General features: G+C 39.8%; 1 protein-coding gene across 12 annotated transcripts in view; it reads right to left on the reverse strand.

The window, feature by feature from the left end:
• The window catches only part of Pam (peptidylglycine alpha-amidating monooxygenase), a 289,362-nt gene that overhangs the window by 43,840 nt on the left and 228,318 nt on the right, over positions 1-17,204 (reverse strand). For 7 of the 12 annotated variants that reach the window (XM_042055489.1, XM_038338643.2, XM_042055490.1 and 4 more), the window contains exon 15: positions 5,681-5,998. The exons of the other annotated variants lie outside the window; for them this stretch is intronic. In XM_042055489.1, the coding sequence (XP_041911423.1) occupies positions 5,681-5,998 (318 nt within the window). The remainder of the gene's footprint in view (positions 1-5,680; positions 5,999-17,204) is intronic. 12 annotated transcript variants of the gene reach the window in all.

Raw genomic sequence — 17,204 nt, forward strand, 5'->3', positions numbered from 1 at the left:
ATGACTGAACAGGGAAAATCTGCCTATCTGTCTTTTGATCCAATTGGATTATGTTCTTGCAGGGCACAGACTAACAAAGTTATTAAAAGGTAAGACTTGGGAGCAGACCTGCATTGCTTTGCTTCTTGGTTTCAGAGCTCTGACACTGTGGGCCTGTGATGGAATGTTCGCATGCCCTAGTTTCTGCCTCTCTAAGATGTGATTAAAAATAGGCTTTTGTAAGGATTAAATGAATTCATACATCTAAGACACGAGCCTTGTTCAAAGGAAACACAATGTAGTTATCTGTGGCTATCATTTCACTCCGAAGATGAAAACTCAGCCAGCCAAATGCCTTATTGTAACCTGAGAATTCTTTAAGGCTGTACCACATACAAGCATATGACTGAAATGTATCTTAAGGATGCCCTCAAAAAATGAAATGAAAGTTGATTTTAGCAATCAGCCAAAAATCCAGTGAATCAAAATTAAAGACCTCTGGGTTGAATCATAAGCGTCAACCAAGTGCAGAACTGTTTTTATAACATACAGAGAGCTTCAATGGCTGAAGCAATTTTCCATATGCTTGTACACAGTCGTGTGATAAAATCTGCAAGCTAAAGTTGGGTTGAACTAACTGCAAGATAATATGTTGCATGAGGCAACCAAGACCAATGAAGGGAAATACATGTTCTCTCTTATTTGTGGATCCTTAGCTCTGAATCCTTAGGTTGGAGTGCATAACTCAGAGTCACATAGAAACCAGGAAACTTACAAGGGACCATGGTGGGAGGGAGAGAGATAAGGAACTATAGAGAGGAGGGTGATAGGTGCTATTAAGGGAGAAAAGGAAAATGGGTGGGACTTAAACAGCATAGGGCAGAGAGTATAGGAGTGTAGGAGGGTAAAGCAGAACAGGGAAGAAGAATAAATAATTCTAAGACTGTTTGGAAAGACCACAAGGGAAACCTACTATTTTGTAAACTTCCAAAAAAAAAAAATCAGGAGGACTATTGCAAAACCACAGGCCCATGACTTCTCAAGAGCTATGGCTGCCTATGCTAGACCTGCATAAGACCATGCTGATCAACATTCCAGCATGAAACAGGCAAGGGTTTAGGAAGATCCACTTCTAGTTAAGGAGTTAAAGGCTGATGACTGTCCAGGAAAGCTGAGTCAGTTGTTCCAGGGACAAGGTCCTGTGACTGTTGCCCATGCTCCATTGATCAGCCCTACACCCATGTGCACGTGGACAATGGTGACTGGACTTAATAGATCACAGACACACACATGCAAACCACACATACACACACACACACACACACAGAGAGAGAGAGAGAGAGAGAGAGAGAGAGAGAGAGAGAGAGAGAGAGAGAGAGAGAGGAGAATAGGAGATGGTCATAAATTTGAGGGGGGAATGGGTGGGGACACAGGAAGAGTTGCAGGTGGAGGTGCAGATATAATCAAAATGCATTGTACTTATGTATGAAATTCTCAAAAAAATGTTCACTGATTCTCACTAAGAAGAATAGCCGGGCGGTTGGTGGCGCACGCCTTTAATCCCAGCACTCGGGAGGCAGAGGCAGGCGGATCTCTGAGTTTGAGGCCAGCCTGGTCTACAAGAGCTAGTTCCAGGACAGGCTCTAGAAACTACAGGGAAACCCTGTCTCGAAAAACCAAAAAAGAAGAAGAAGAAGAAGAAGAAGAAGAAGAAGAAGAAGAAGAAGAAGAAGAAGAAGAAGAAGAAGAAGAAGAAGAAGAATATTCATTCGGAAGTTCTGATTAATGTAGAACAATATTTGTGCATTGCATACTTAGTTTTGGAGGTTATTAGTATAATAATAAACTACTCTATCAGTGATAACAATATACTACTGTATCAGGCAGCCAGGATCCATAGCTGAGTCTGTTCCACCACATGACCTTTGTTACCAGGCCTTTAAATTTTATTTGGGCCAAATGCAAACTTTTGGGAAAGTGGAGAGTTTTATTCTAGGGACACAGGGATCACACAGCATATATGCTCCATTCTGAAGAATGCTAAGACCACTAAGAGATATTTGACCCTTAATGAAATAGAGAACCCTGCATAACACAGACACTAGGACGCAGAATCAAGTATAGTTCTTGTGAGATATTTGATTACAGTGTGTAAAGATATGTCATTGTGATTGGTTTAATAAAAAGCTAAATGACCAATAGCTAGGCAGGAGGTACATGTGGGACTTCCTGACAGAGAGAGCTCTGAGAAAAAAGAAGGAAGAGTTGTTAGCTGAACACAGAGGAAGCAAGGCATGCAGAAGGAAAGATAAAAGCCATGAGCCATGTGGCAGCACACAGATTAATAAAAATGTATGAATTTATGTTATAAAGCTAGTTAGAAGAAGTCTAAGCTAAGGCTGAGCTTTTGTAATTAATAAGAAGTCTCCACGTTATTATTTGGGGGATGGCTGCCAGGACAGAAAAAGATTCATTACTGCTTTTACTGGCTTTTTGGAACCTATTCTCTTTGGATGGATACCTTGCTCAGTCTAGATACAGTAAGGAGGGCCTTTGTCCTTCCTCAAAGCAATGTACCTTACCCTCTCCGTGGAGTGGATGGGAATGGATGGGGGGGGGAAGGTAAAGGGATTGGGAGGAGGAGAGGGAGTGGAAACAGGGATTGGTATGTAAAATAAAAAAGATAGTTTTTTTAAAAGTAGAATAAAATAAAAAACTAATTACATATAATCCTGACTAAGTTAAACATTTATAAATGGTATTGTTTAGAAAACATTAAGTCCCTGGTCTACCCTAGAGCATCATACACAAAATTTTGAACTAATCTACGACGAATTACACCTTTGAAACCTCAATTCAGCCTGATGGGATCCATCCCCATATTACAGTTTCAATATATAGGGAAGAGAATAAAAGACACTGTGGACGGACACATCACTGTTATGGGCTATACAGATACCAAGAACCAGAGACATACAACAGGGTTCTGAGTAGATGCCTCTAGCTTCTGAGCAGCGACTATATTAACTGGGCAAGCAAATTTCAACCAAGCCAAAATCAACTGAAATTAAAGCACTAGAAGGTGCATATTAGAAACCATAATGTTCAAGTCTTAAATCCAGAGTCTGGGACCTCATTCAATAGGTTAATTCCACTTGGCTTCAGTTTCTCCTGAAAATTAACATGCCTTCAAGATATCTGAAATGACTCTGTGTTATTATAATATTAAGTGACAAAATAGCCTTGCATTTTTGCTTTGGTTACAGTGGCCATAAAAAAGTTAACTTCTTCTTTGCAGCTAATACAATTCCATCTAGCAAATTGGGCATTTAAGGAGACAGTTAATTCCTCTAGACCATTAAGGCCATTCTACACTTTGAGTTGAGTAAAGAAAGGGCAGAAGAGAGACAATAACACATTATCCATCACCTTTATTCTCCTTGCCGATACTCTGGGAAGTACACACGAATTAGACTAATGCTTAATTGCATGCGGTGGTTATATGTGGGAACACGCCTTCCCTTCTTTTTGAAAAATGGAAGCTTGCTGCAGATTCCAGCTTCCTCTGACTTATGCAATGAAACGACACCTTTGTTAATGAACAAGGCATGCTATATTGGCAAATAGGCAAGAGGAACAGGAAAGGCTAAGACTCATTAAATGTGAGCTTTTCTATGCTGCACTCAGTTTTAAAGATTTTGGAGTTAGAACCATGAAGTAACATTAGAACAAGCCACATCAGAAAGAAAATGCACATAGAGTTCTTTCAATAATTGGGAGTTGTGCTGCCTAACACTCAGTGACTTATTAAGTTTAGTGACATTTACCCACATTTTACGATGAAGAAAAACTTCCCTGTTGAGATCTTCAGAGATAACTTCTGAGCACTGCCTCATGACTAGCTTTGGGAATACCAAGTGACACAGCAAAAAATGCATTTCCTACTTTCTAAGATTTCGTTCTTAGAAAAACTAAGACTTCAGAAATACAAACCCTTTTTTTAAAAATGTTATGTAACTGCCTGCATGTATCTATGGGCCCCATGTGTGTGCCTGCTACCTGCAGAGACCATAAGATGGTATAGAATTCCCTGGAACTGGAGTGACAGGTAATTGTATGCCTTCATATGTGTGCTCAGAAGCAAACCTGGGTGCTCTGCAGGAGTAGTGCGTGCCCTTAGCCACTGAAACATCTCTCTACTCCCTGAATGCTGAATTTCCCCCTTATGACGCTAAAAGCGATGGTAATACCTCAAATTCAGAAATTAAAAAGCAAGTGACAGACTAACACAGACTGCAGTTCTAACATTTAATATGTGAACAGAATTGGGCTTCACCAGATGCTTTTGTGCACATATCTGTGCTCTTGACCCCGGGGTTGAGAGAGAGAGAGAGAGAGAGAGAGAGAGAGAGAGAGAGAGAGAGAGAGAGAGAGAGAGAGAGAGGGAGACCCTCATGTCCTCATGTGTTATGAGATAGGTAGAGACACCACAGACTGCACATCTTGGGCACCTGACTTACAGATACCATTTCACTTGTTCTTTGATAAAGATACAGAGGTTTCCTTAAACAGCTTAGATAATTCTCAAGCAAGGGGTGTCCCAGATCACCTCTGGAGAAACACAGTTTTATTAGAGGAATTTGGAACCAGTTAGAGCCTGTTAAAATATGAGGAGTTAAAAGTCTAGCCTCCACTTAACACCACATACAGACCATTAGTCCAGTCCCAACGGACAATCCTTGAAACTTCCATGTGAGCAAAGGCACTGCATGCTAATTTTTTCAATTATAAATAAAAATCAGCGGGGTGTTGAATAATTCATGGATTCCTGCAGAGCTGAATTTGAAAACATCAAGCTGGCAGCCTGTGCCATCGAAGCCCACGCATGGACAGCTGCCACGCACACATATCTCTTCCTTTTTTTTTTTTTTTTTTGGAGATTCTCTCCACATGCTTTATTAGTTGGATTTCCACATTAGCGAGTCACATGAAACACAATCCATATCGCAGAGGCCACAGCATAATCAAAGACAAAGATGAGTCCTCTACAGCTTGCTGGCACAGAAACCTGAAGGGAATAAGGTATTGTTCTCTAATTTGTGGAAGCCAAATCCTGGCTAGAAAGAAAGACAAATCTGATAATTATTGACTTACTGGAGGTGCCTTCCGAAATATATACTCAATTTTCAATTACGCTAGTTGCTGATAACGGAACAAGAGATCGGTCTTAAAATAGTTATATTTCACAAGTCAGGAGGATGACAATGCTGAGCGTATTTGACTCCTTTGAGAAGACATTAATTACCTGAGAAGACAGTGTAAGCATGACATACACTGGTATTTATAGGCGAGGTTTTGAAATTTCAATTTCTTCCCAGTGAGCAAAAGGGGAACATGTTGATTCATGTTGATTTATTACTCTGAATTTCACACGCCATTCTTTCCAAAATGACTCAGCGGTGGTCCTACTTTGGATTCACTCACCAAATAAATGTTGAGTTGATGCAGTACAGGACCAAAACCCAAAAATCTTTTCCAAACAAATGTGGTATTTGATAGCCCGAATCTGAGTCATACTTGTTCCAATAAGTCCTTTTTATTGGTGAGTTTTACTACCTATCCATTTTTATTCCCTTCAGATTTTGCTAATGTGGCCTGCAGTGTTTCACATTTTAGTGCTTCACCGAAACCCTGAACGCACCTCCTGAGTGTTCTGGTTCCCAGGGACCTTCACCAGGCTGCTGTGAAGAGAAAGCTCTGCTCTCAGCTGGCCTCAGAGTGGACTCTAGTCTGTGGAATTTGTGGATTCTGTCTCTGACTAGAATAGCATTACCCCTCTCCTCACGCTCTGCACCCTCTCTGGCATCAGGTCGACCCAGGTCCTTTTTCTGGACTATGTTCGCAATCTCAGCTAGCGGGTCTGAACCGGAGTCTGCCTTCTCTGCGGGGTTATGTCTGTGCACATGAACCACACCTTCCCTCTCTCCTAGCAGCTTGGAAAGCAGTGAATAGAAACCACCTGTGGGGGGAAAAAGAGAGAGAAATAGGCAGGGTGTTTACAAGACAGATTTACAAAACCTTCGAAACATCATTTCTTGATTGCAACATTGGCTGAGAAGCAAGGGTGTTTTCAGACTTTCATATGGAGAAGGGATGGAGGGATGGAGGGATGGAAGAGACAGAGGAGGGGACAGAGAGAAGAGGGAACTCAAACACTAGTTTACAGTTTACATTTCATTCTTATACCATCTTCTCCCTGCTACTTCACACACGCTGTGACCACAGACATATTAGTAGAAACGAAACAAAATAACTCACATGGGGTTGCATGGTCTGTTTTAATAATTGGCTTTCAGAGAACAGTTTAACTTCTATGGAAATTAAGAATTTAGGAATCCATCAGATTTCAAAAATAAAAATAGCCACCGCTGCTATCATCACAACCAAACAATTTAAGATTTTTTTTTTTTAAAAACCTGCTAAAAAATAAGCTACAATGAATCAAATACGTTTTTTCAAGACTATTTGGGGAATATAACCAATGGATCAGACATATGTACATGTGACAACTGAGAAGCCAGTCTTAAGGTTTCCCTATAGCTAGCATGAGTAGATCCAATTGCTCCTCTAAAGCAATAAGTGGAGCAGCTCTAGAATTATTATTATTATTTTGATATAAGAATCCTTTAAAAGCAGTTGGAAACAAAGAACATAAAAGAAAAAAAACCCTGAAAATCATTAGCTGAATCATCACTAAGTGTTGTTTTATATTAAAGAATAAACATGGGTAGGATTTTATGAAAACAGGCCATGCATAAATTGTGGTTAGGTATAATATCAAAAGAAAGCCCATATAGTATCTTAATTATCATCATAGCATCATTTACATGAACAAACCCATTACATCTGCTATGTGAATGGAAAATATACATGTAGTCTCCCGGCAACCTCCTAGGTTTTCCTGTTCCCAACCTATTCTACATGCTGGCTGCTAGGAAACCATGATTATAGATTCTGATTGCCTACATTTAACTGTATCTACAGCACCACTGGATAACTTTTGTAAGCTTTTCTTTTTTCAGGGCCATGGGAAGCCAAAAAGTCATAAATGGTTTGCTGTAAGCCACTGAAGAATATAATCTTAAGACATCTGTGCAAGGGGATACAAAGTCTTTCCAAACTTACACTAACACACTAGTCAGAGTTTACAAATAATCTTGGCTTAGCAATTCAAAGTAGGTTTGAAATTCTTGCCGGTGCAATCAGCTTATCCTAGGTGAAATTTTCAATCGGAAAAAAATATCCTAACTAATGGGGAAATCTCTTCAAAATAAACAAAACAAATCATGACTCAACCAAATGGGTTAGGTTACAGTCACATTCTGCCTTCCAGAAGAAAGTTCATCCACTTCAGCTAAATTTTCCTCTCATCATGCTTGAGTAATGAGATATTTCACACAGAAAATAAAATACAATGTTATTTCAAGAAGAGCTAAAGCACATCATTTCAAAGTTAAATCAATGTCATCAGGTTAATATGAAAGCAGAAACACAGACTGAACACTTTGCCTAGCCCATCAGCTTCATCGAAGTCGAAAAGTGGTCGTAAGGTATCACATGCGGAACACTCTGGTCCCTTTGTAAAAGTCATTTGAAATCATCTTTAGGTTAGGAAAGTAAAGTGTTAAAGCAACATGATCGCCTTGGCTGCACTGGGCTCTGAAAACACGGCTCCTGAGACCACTAGATGGCTGTCTCACTATCTCTCAATTTCTTTCTTTAATGCAGGAAGCTGACAAGTCAACCGTTCTCTTCCTTTCTCTTTCTCGCCCTCTCTCCTGGACGCCCATGGACAGATAGGATCTTGAGTTGGTAACTGTTTTTCTTAAGCACATTAAAGATCTGTGGATCTATGTCTGATGAGATATGAGACGGGGCAGGTCATGAATGGAAGAGGTTGCCTGGGAAAGATTTTCTCCTATTGTGTAAACTGTTTCGACTCTGCAGATGGTTTCTTTTGCTGTGCGGGAGCTGTTCAATCTCACATAACCCCAATTGTCAGTTCCTGCTCTTCTCTAGCTGCTGGAGTCCTTTGCAGAATTTCCTTGTCTATATTTATACATTGAAGGGTTTTGCTCAAGCTTTCCTTTGCCATTTTCAGAATTTCTTATTTTCCATTTAAGGTCTTTGATCCACTTTCAATTAAACTGAGTAACCGATAAGGATCTAATCGAATTCTACATACTGGCATCCAGCTTTCCCAACATCATTTACTGAAGATGCTCCAACACACATTTTTGACATCTTTGTGTCAAAAGGTGGCTGTTTAAAAGGGCACAGGGCTGAGCAGATGGAAGGAAGGAGAGTATTGAGGGGAAGGTTGAGTAAAAATAAGGATACATGAAAAGGTTATATTGAAACCCACTATTTTATGAGCTAATTTAGAAACGTAATTTTTAAAGGAGTTGGAACTGAGATAGCATGCATGAGTGGATAGTGCTGTTCCCAGAAGTCAAAGAGTATTAAACAAAAATTCCAGAACCAGGCACGGGACACCTCCCTGTAAGCTCTTTGTCAGGGAGGCTCTGAGAGCTCCCAAAGCAATAAAGGCTCTTGTTCTTGGTTACCCAACAGAACTAGATGCTAAGACCCTAAGATACCATTCGCTTTTGTTACATGACATAGAGAAAGCAAGCTGGCACTGTGCTGGAGACTTCTCTGTGGGCTAGCTTTCACAGTGCTGGGACTTCCTCTCAGGCAGTGGGATCTGGTGGAGTTGGTGATGTGACCCTAGGACCACTAGCTGGAAGGCGGTGGTAAGGTGGCTGCGGGGGGAGCAAGGATACTTCCACACACAAGAGATCATTGATCCTCTCAGAGGGCAGTGGCTAGTAGTGTAGAGACCCATCACTGATAAAAAATGCTGATAACTGGATGCTCAGTGTTCACCATAATTAGGTCATGTGCATCACTTGTTTGAAGAGGCCAAAGACAGAATCTGAGAGCCAGAAAATGGGAAGGGCGGCTGTGCAATGCCATCCTGTGTCCTGACTACTGCCCTCACGAACTCAGAGCAGCTGGGGCTACTAGAAAAGACCGAAGCCTAGCATTCCATCATGGATGGAGGACTCATGGTGGCCAACCTGTAGATGAACTATTGGCAACAACAGGCATGGGGGAGAAGGAGATCATTTTCTTCATTGGACATGGTTAGCCATGTCCCAGTTAATAACACAAAACCTGTGATCATTTAACAACCCCAATTAGACTCAGTGGCTCTTTAATAAACATGAATAAAGGGGTGGGGGTGTTGCTGGGAAGAAGGGGTCCTGAGGAAGCGAGATTGCATAAAATTGGAGTGAACATGCCGGGCGGCAGTGGCGCACGCCTTTAATCCCAGCACTCGGGAGGCAGAGGCAGGCGGATCTCTGTGAGTTCGAGGCCAGCCTGGTCTACAAGAGCTAGTTCCAGGACAGGCTCTAAAACTACAGTGAAACCCTGTCTCGAAAAACCAAAAAAAAAAATTGGAGTGAACATGTTAAAGCAGATTACATGCATGTATTCGCTGTCAAAGGATAAATCAAAAAAATTTCAAAAATTATAGGTGACTTGCTTTGCTGTTGGGTTATTTCTGGGTCTTCAATTCCATTGGTTCACATGTCTGTAAAGTCAACATATGAAGAGGAAGCTACACCTAATTAGGTGTACTGGATGGCCAGTCCTACCTGTCCTTCCTTCACATCTTCATCTTTTCTACCTATATCTTCTCTTCGCCTCACTGAAGGCTTCAGTGCTCACGGAGGATGGACTGGGTAAGGCCACACCTCCTTAGAGCCTCCTGGGTTATATAACAGAGACTCTTATCCCTCACAGTCTTACATCTTTCTGCTTAGAAGTTCTGACACATGCATGCACTCATATGCATGCATCCTTTACACAATTTTAAAAAAAATCTTAAAAAAATTCTGCATTCTGATATGTTTTCCTTGAATGCCCCCTTTTCAGATATTGGAAACTTGACATGTCTAAAAGTGAATTATTTCTTTGCTTTCCATTTTTACATTTTTCTATAATTATGCTCTCAGTCCAAAACACTGAATTTTCCCTTCTCTCTCTAGTGACCACTAAGTCCAAATTATACTGATTAGGAGCGATTTTTGCTTGCTGACCACAGCTCTCATCAGGGATTCCCATCATCCTCTGGTTATCAGGCTGAGGGAAAGGTTGTTCCCTTTCCTCCCAACAGACCCCAATTCTGGTCTGAACTTGAAACCTACCATGAGATGTTGAAATCTCTCCCCCTCTGCTGACTGCCTTGCAGCTAAGAGAGCCCGCCTCTCAGAGACCTCTGGGTTATAGTCCAGACACCTTCCTCTCGCCTCCCTTCACCTGTGCATTTCTAAGTGGCTTTCTCCAGTTCCATTCTGAGACTCTCTACTAAAATAATCGCATAATTTATTTCCAAATCTGGGATACTTTGGGTGAGGCAGAACATTTTATTAATATTTATGCTAGGGAAAATGTGGACGATCCTAGAAAGCAGTTTGCTACCATATCTGTGACTGACGGATCACAGTCATTCCAGTGGCTTCCAGCACCCACATGTTGAATGGCAACAGTAGCCATTCTGTTTTAGGCTAGCATGACCTCAAAACTTTGCTGACTCCTCATGTAATTTAGCATATTTCAACCCTGTGACATAGTCTCTATTATTTCCCAGCTGATAGGAAGTTAAGCAGGGACTCTAAGCACATAGTCTTACTGAGATCCATTCTACTGAGGTTTGGATACACTGTGGCTCCTAAGTGTTTGCAGGCCAAAAATTATTTCTTTTTCCTAATTATTAACAAGGTGGAAATTTAATCAGATTGCTGCATAATATCTCAAAATTCTATAGGAAGAAGTCCATTCACAGATACATATCCATTCAGAAGGTAGACTAAAAAAAAAAACCTCTTTTTAAAAGACAGCTCCAGGGGCTGGAGAGATGGCTCAGAGGTTAAGAGCATTGCCTGCTCTTCCAAAGGTCCTGAGTTCAATTCCCAGCAACCACATGGTGGCTCACAACCATCTGTAATGGGGTTTGGTGCTCTCTTCTGGCCTACAGACATACACACAGACAGAATATTGTATACATAATAAATAAATATTTAAAAAAAATAAAAGACAGCTCCATTTCCTTGGGCATTTTGTTATAGTCACACAGCTGACAAATCCACCTTCTAAGCTGTTCACTGCGCTGGATCTGGGATCCTTTCTCTTCCTAAAATTTACTTCCAATCTGGCAATCTACATTGTTTTTCTTTGAAATTACCTTCCTTCCTGGTTCAGAAGCCAGGTTTACTTTAGGAAGAAATAACTTTCTCTTTGTGCCAACCTATTCATAGTATAGCACTAAGAGCTTGTGAACTAACTGAGGCACGTTCACAGCAGTCACTTTGTCCAGTGAACTGAAGGATAATGACTGGTTTCTCTGTTGTGGAGCACGAGAGGAGCTCGCTGTTTACCCCATCAGTTTTACCTACCGCCGACAACATAATCTTTTACGCACTATCCAGTCCTCCACAACGCACTAAAATGTTTTTACACATTTAAATCATCTCTGGGAATGCAGGAATTATGATCTAAATGTCAATAGCGAAGAAACTTCTTTTCTCATCTGCTGCCACACTCCTAGTGTTCAGTGCAGTCCCTATCACGGGAGTGCCCAATAAATGGTTCTAGGGTTTTACGAAAGTAGCTCCTGTAAGATGTTGCTTCTGTGTCAGCAGAAACAATTCTTTTTTCTTTTTTGCCTTGATAATGCTATCCTGCAGAGAGATCGCATTTGTTTCTCCAACATCCACCAACACTTTTGATGTTTATGAAATGCACGGGCAGGTCTCTGATGTACTTGGACTGAGACAGTTTGATATTAGAAAAGCCCAATTAGAGTAGCAGCTGATGAGCTGAAGAAGCGGGAGTGCACAGTCCATAGGTGCAAACAACAACCAAACTCTAAATTTCTAGCAGTGTGAGCTTGCATTAACCACCAAACAGAACAGTGAGGGTTTTCTACTTGGTGGGAACCGTTTACTGCTCCTTGCTCCCTGAGAGGAATTTCCCTTGTTTACATCCGAGAACATGATGAGAATACACTAAAATAAATGTAAACATACACTGGAAAAAACATGAAGACTGAGCCATGAGACCAGATGTGGTGGTTCATACCTGTAATCCCAGCACTCAGTAGGCACAGGCTGGGAGATTACAGGTCTAGGTTAGCACTGCCTATATATATTTCAGGCCAGCTCGGGGTAGAGAATGATGTTGTCTCAAAAAACAAACAAACAAACAAACAAACAAATAAATAAAACAAAAGAGGGAAAATAGAAAAAAATAGAAGAGAAAAATTGCTGTGAAGTTACTTTTAAATAAAGATAATTGGATTAAAAAAACGATTGCCTTTAACTTATATAAAATGTAAAATCTGAACTGTGGCAGATCGTTCACCTTAAAAATAATGGCCAGCTGCAAGGGCTGGAGAGATGCTTCAGCAGTCACCAGGAATGGCTGTTCTTGCAGGGGATCCAGGTTCAAGTCCCAGCACCCACACGGCAGCTACCGACCATCTGGAACTCTAGTTCCAGGGAAGTCAACACCTTCCTCTGTCTTTTGTGGATACTGCACACACGTGGGACACTTGCATATGTTTAGGCAAAACAGTCTTACACATAGGAATAAATTAGTAAAAATTTGACAATTTAAAATGACTAAGAACCTCTTAGTAATCTTCTTGGATATAAACGTCCACTGATCACAGAAGTCACTGGTGCTTACTGTACTCAGCAGAGTGCTCCCATCACTAACCAGGCTGTGCTTTCCATGGCACACAGAGAGGAAGTATGCATTTCATTGGCAGTTTAAGCACTGACAAGGTATGCCAGGTTACACAGTAATAACATGTAACAAACCAATATTAATGTGTAAGATTACTGATTAACGAAAAGGATGTGTGGAATGGAAACAGAAAGTATTTTTTAAAAAAACAGGTTAATACTTGGTTTTACGATTCTGTCGGAACTGACTTTCTCTATTGGTCAAATTCGATTTGGTTTGTTGACCGTTTACTTGCTATGAACTCACATTTACTCTCCAGCCTTAGAGTAATAAACATGAGATCACATGAAGCCCAGCTCATGGCTCACAGATGAAATGAGTCTTATTACAGGAGACTAGGAGATAGGTGAGAAATATCAACTAGGAATAGGCTTTTGCAATTATGCATACAGATCTACATGGGAAATACAATGATCACTCATGTTTCGTTATTAGGGACCCAATTCTGAACAGCATCCATTCAGCTTCCCAGAGGCTTGGGGGTATTTAGAATTGTGCTTGATAGATGAGTTCAATAAATAAAGAATCGTGAGTAACTCATAAATCACAACAAACTGATAAATTTTAGCAAATGAGACCATATACAAGAACTGTAGAGTATTTAAAATGGGGCTAACTGACATTGAGGGTTCTTGGAATTAGCTAAGAAGAGAGTATTAAAATCACGTGTACTTTGTAAGGAGATCAAATGAATGTCTCATTCTGAACAAGGCAAAGAATTATACATTTCAGCTACTACATCTGAGTGTGTCTCACACCTACAGTTTACCAGAACTTAACTGAGGAAGCTTTGTTGGTATACTATTATGGCTTTCACTTGCCACCCGGTTCCTTGATTTGGCTTATATGATAAAACATGTCAATGAAAATTCATTTTCTGTTAGCATAAAACCACTGCGAAATTATTCTGTTTCACAGAAGGTGTTTGATGACCTTTAACTGCCTGGGGTCACGGATTGTTTTCCCTCTACAAATTGCATTTTTGTCCTGTTCTCCATGCCTTGGGATAATAGCTGCTCTCTCTGACCTTTGCATAGAAAGATTGATTATAGGAGGGCACAGAGACTACAGTGAGAATGGTTTTGAGCAAACTGAATAAAACACGCTGACGGGCCTTTCTGGAAGCAGCGAAAGAAATGCTGTCCCGAGGAAAAGGCCCCATTCTGAGGATGTGCTGGCATTGGACATTTGAGTTCTCAACTCTGTCTTGAGCTGTGGAAAACACTGGACCACACCACTACAAGCGACATAATTTAAGAGCAACACTGTATTCAGAATTTTAAGGATAGCAATACTGGCTTCCAAAACTTCTAAACACACTTGTATAGATTCTCACTTGAAGCAGGTAAGCTTTTGGTTTCTAAATAACACTGACAGAAACATCAGGCTGTCTCTCTAGCCCAGCAAATAACTGTGAGGCGAAATAAGGAAAACTTTGAAAACATCCATCTGTGTTCTAAGCGTGTCACCTGAGACAGGAGGGATCTCTGTGAGTGTGCCCACATCTGCTCTCTGTGAGTGTGTCCACATCTGCTCTCTGTGAGTGTGGTGTCCACATCTGCTCTCTGTGAGTGTGTCCACATCTGCTCTGGAAAAGCTCAGCATCACTTCCGTTTAGACAGCGTGCGAGTACATTTCCTCCACCCAGAATCCCAGGGACTGAATTCACACATACATAAGAGCTCATGTTTAATTTATTGTACTTATTACACATGTAGGCACTAGTTCGCTTGTTTACTGGACTTATTAAGTACACGTAATCATTCACCGCTGATTGTACTCATATATGGAGGTAATTCTTCACAATGATTTAAGGGATGGTGATATTTTATTTTTATGCATAGAAACACATTATTTTTTCCACATATAAGCCCATATATAGAGAAAGGAGATATTTAAAGATCAACAGCAGTATAACCTAATTATGCCACCATTAAAAATAATTGTTACAGGTTGGGTATGTACCTTAGTAGCTAATACTTGCTTAACATTACCTGGGTTTGAGTCTCAACATTGGAAAAAAAATCAACCTTGCCAGCAGTTTTTTATTATATTAGGGAATATGAAAGATAGAATAGTTCTAAAAAGAGAATATAAATGATAAATAATGGTCTAATATAAATATTTTTCCATATAATGTATATATGAATGCATACCATATTTTAAATATATGTATATACAAATATATATAAAATAAATATATAAATATACATATATTTCACATACAGGATTTTCTTTGTGCTAACAATCTCTTGTTTATTTATAGTTTGTATAGTTATCTTCTTTCCTGAGTAGTGTTTTAAAGCTCAAAGCAACCATTATTTAAGAAGCCCTGCAGACTCGTGGAACACCTTGTTAAAATGTTTTCAGTTGGTGTATTAGCTAAGACAACTGGACAGATAAATCTCTTATGTAGTAGTGTTATGTAGTTGTTTGAGCAATGACACCATCTGAAACAGAGTACGAGATAGTCTTGCAAAAGATACTGTAGAAGGCCCGTGTGCCAAGAGGAAGAACAGAGGCCATGCCCCATGGCTTCACGTGACTCATATGTCAACTGATTTCCAGTCAAGATTAATGTTTTTGGAGTTAATAGCTAGATTTTTAGTGGTAAGAATTTCAAAGATAAGAAAGAATTGGATGAAGCCATGTTAAAAGGATAGTAGAGTTTGTTTTTTTTTGTCTATATTGGAAACACATTCTGATTGACTAGTCCACATGAACGGCAAGCTCCAGGGTTTCCCAATCTCCACCCTGTTAAATCTGGGGTTACTAATGCATGCCACCACGTCTACTTTTCTGTGGGTGCTGGGATTCAAATTCAAATCTTCACGTTTGTATGGCAAGAATTTTACAAATTGAGTCATCTCTCCAGCCCCTGTAGCTACATCTTTTATTTCAGTTGATAGAATATGAACATTCCTCATGCACTTTTATGATCTTAGTAAAGTTTATCCTTTTAAAAAGATACAGTATTTATTATATTGTACTTTCTCTACCTATTGTCATTCCAATGAACGAATGCTTCATACATACTTCTTATATGTATGTTTACAGATAGATAGCGTATTAATACTTTATGTGTATGCACATACATATATGTATGTGTGTAGAACTACCTAAATTATTTGCAGAACAACCTGTGCCTGGTGATCAGTACAGAACCTGCCTTCACATACAGGTTCCTGATGTTATAGGTCATTGTTTTCTTGTTTCACAACTGTTCTACTCTTTACCACTGTTTGAGATTTTCTGTGGAACTAATATAGATATTATCTGTTGGTTTGTGGCTGGCACTACACAAATAATTTAGGTCTATTTTTTATTGAAGGCAAAATCATTAAAGAGTTAATATAATTTGGAGGAAAACATTGGGAACAATTTGAGTCAGAACAACAAATAAAATAAAATCCTGGGTTAAGTTTAAGGGCTTACTTTAAAAACTATAGCACATGGAGTAATTTATTTGAATAATTACAGTCCTCCGACTAGCTATTTGGTCAGCATGACTTCCTAGGGAGTGAAATAAATAGAAACTTTGTGAAAATAAATGTCTCTTTGAAGAATAGGTTGTTTTCTCAGTAATGCATAGATCCATCTTATGCATTGTAAAGAAATAGATTGACCTCATTAATATATCAGATAATCTGTATGAATGTGCATAGCTTTGTGTCTCTACTGAATCCTTAGCTGATGTCCTCCACTGACCAGTGGGCTTACACAGAGACGGCAGTGGCCATTGGCATGGCTTTGAGAGTTATTACTTCACAGAATATTGGGGGAATAATAGATAGAGCCATTCCAACATGGGAGCACCAGGGCTTACTTTCCAAGACTGAGGCAGAAGAATATGGCTTTCCAAGTTATATTATTTTCTGTATAGTATTTTTCTTTTTAAATTATAAGTAGAAGAAAATAGAAACTGTAGGGAAATTCTTCTCTGGAACTCGCAAGAGTCTGGGCACATTTAAAGTTTGATGCTATAAAACAAAGGGTAATTCCATCGCACGTAAGAAGGGTTTTTTTGGGGGGCGTTTTAAGGGATAATAGGTATAGGTGAAACTCCCTCAATTTTAGTGATTAGATGTAAGAATGATTTGAGGCCAGCATGTTCTACAGAGTGAACTCCAGGACAGGCTCCAAAGCTATGCAGAGAAAGAAACTTGATCTTGAAAAAACAAAAACAAAAAACACAACAACAACAACAACCCGAAGTAAGAATGATTTGCTCATAGGGATTTTAGGTTTTTAACCTTGACCAACTAACTAAACTAACGCGAAGAGGAAATGATAGTCCAGCCTTAGTTTACGCATCTACAAACGGCGCTCTCATTCAACACTATCAC

The sequence above is a fragment of the Arvicola amphibius genome, chromosome 8 (genome assembly GCF_903992535.2).
Source record: "Arvicola amphibius chromosome 8, mArvAmp1.2, whole genome shotgun sequence".
Lineage (NCBI taxonomy): Eukaryota > Metazoa > Chordata > Mammalia > Rodentia > Cricetidae > Arvicola > Arvicola amphibius.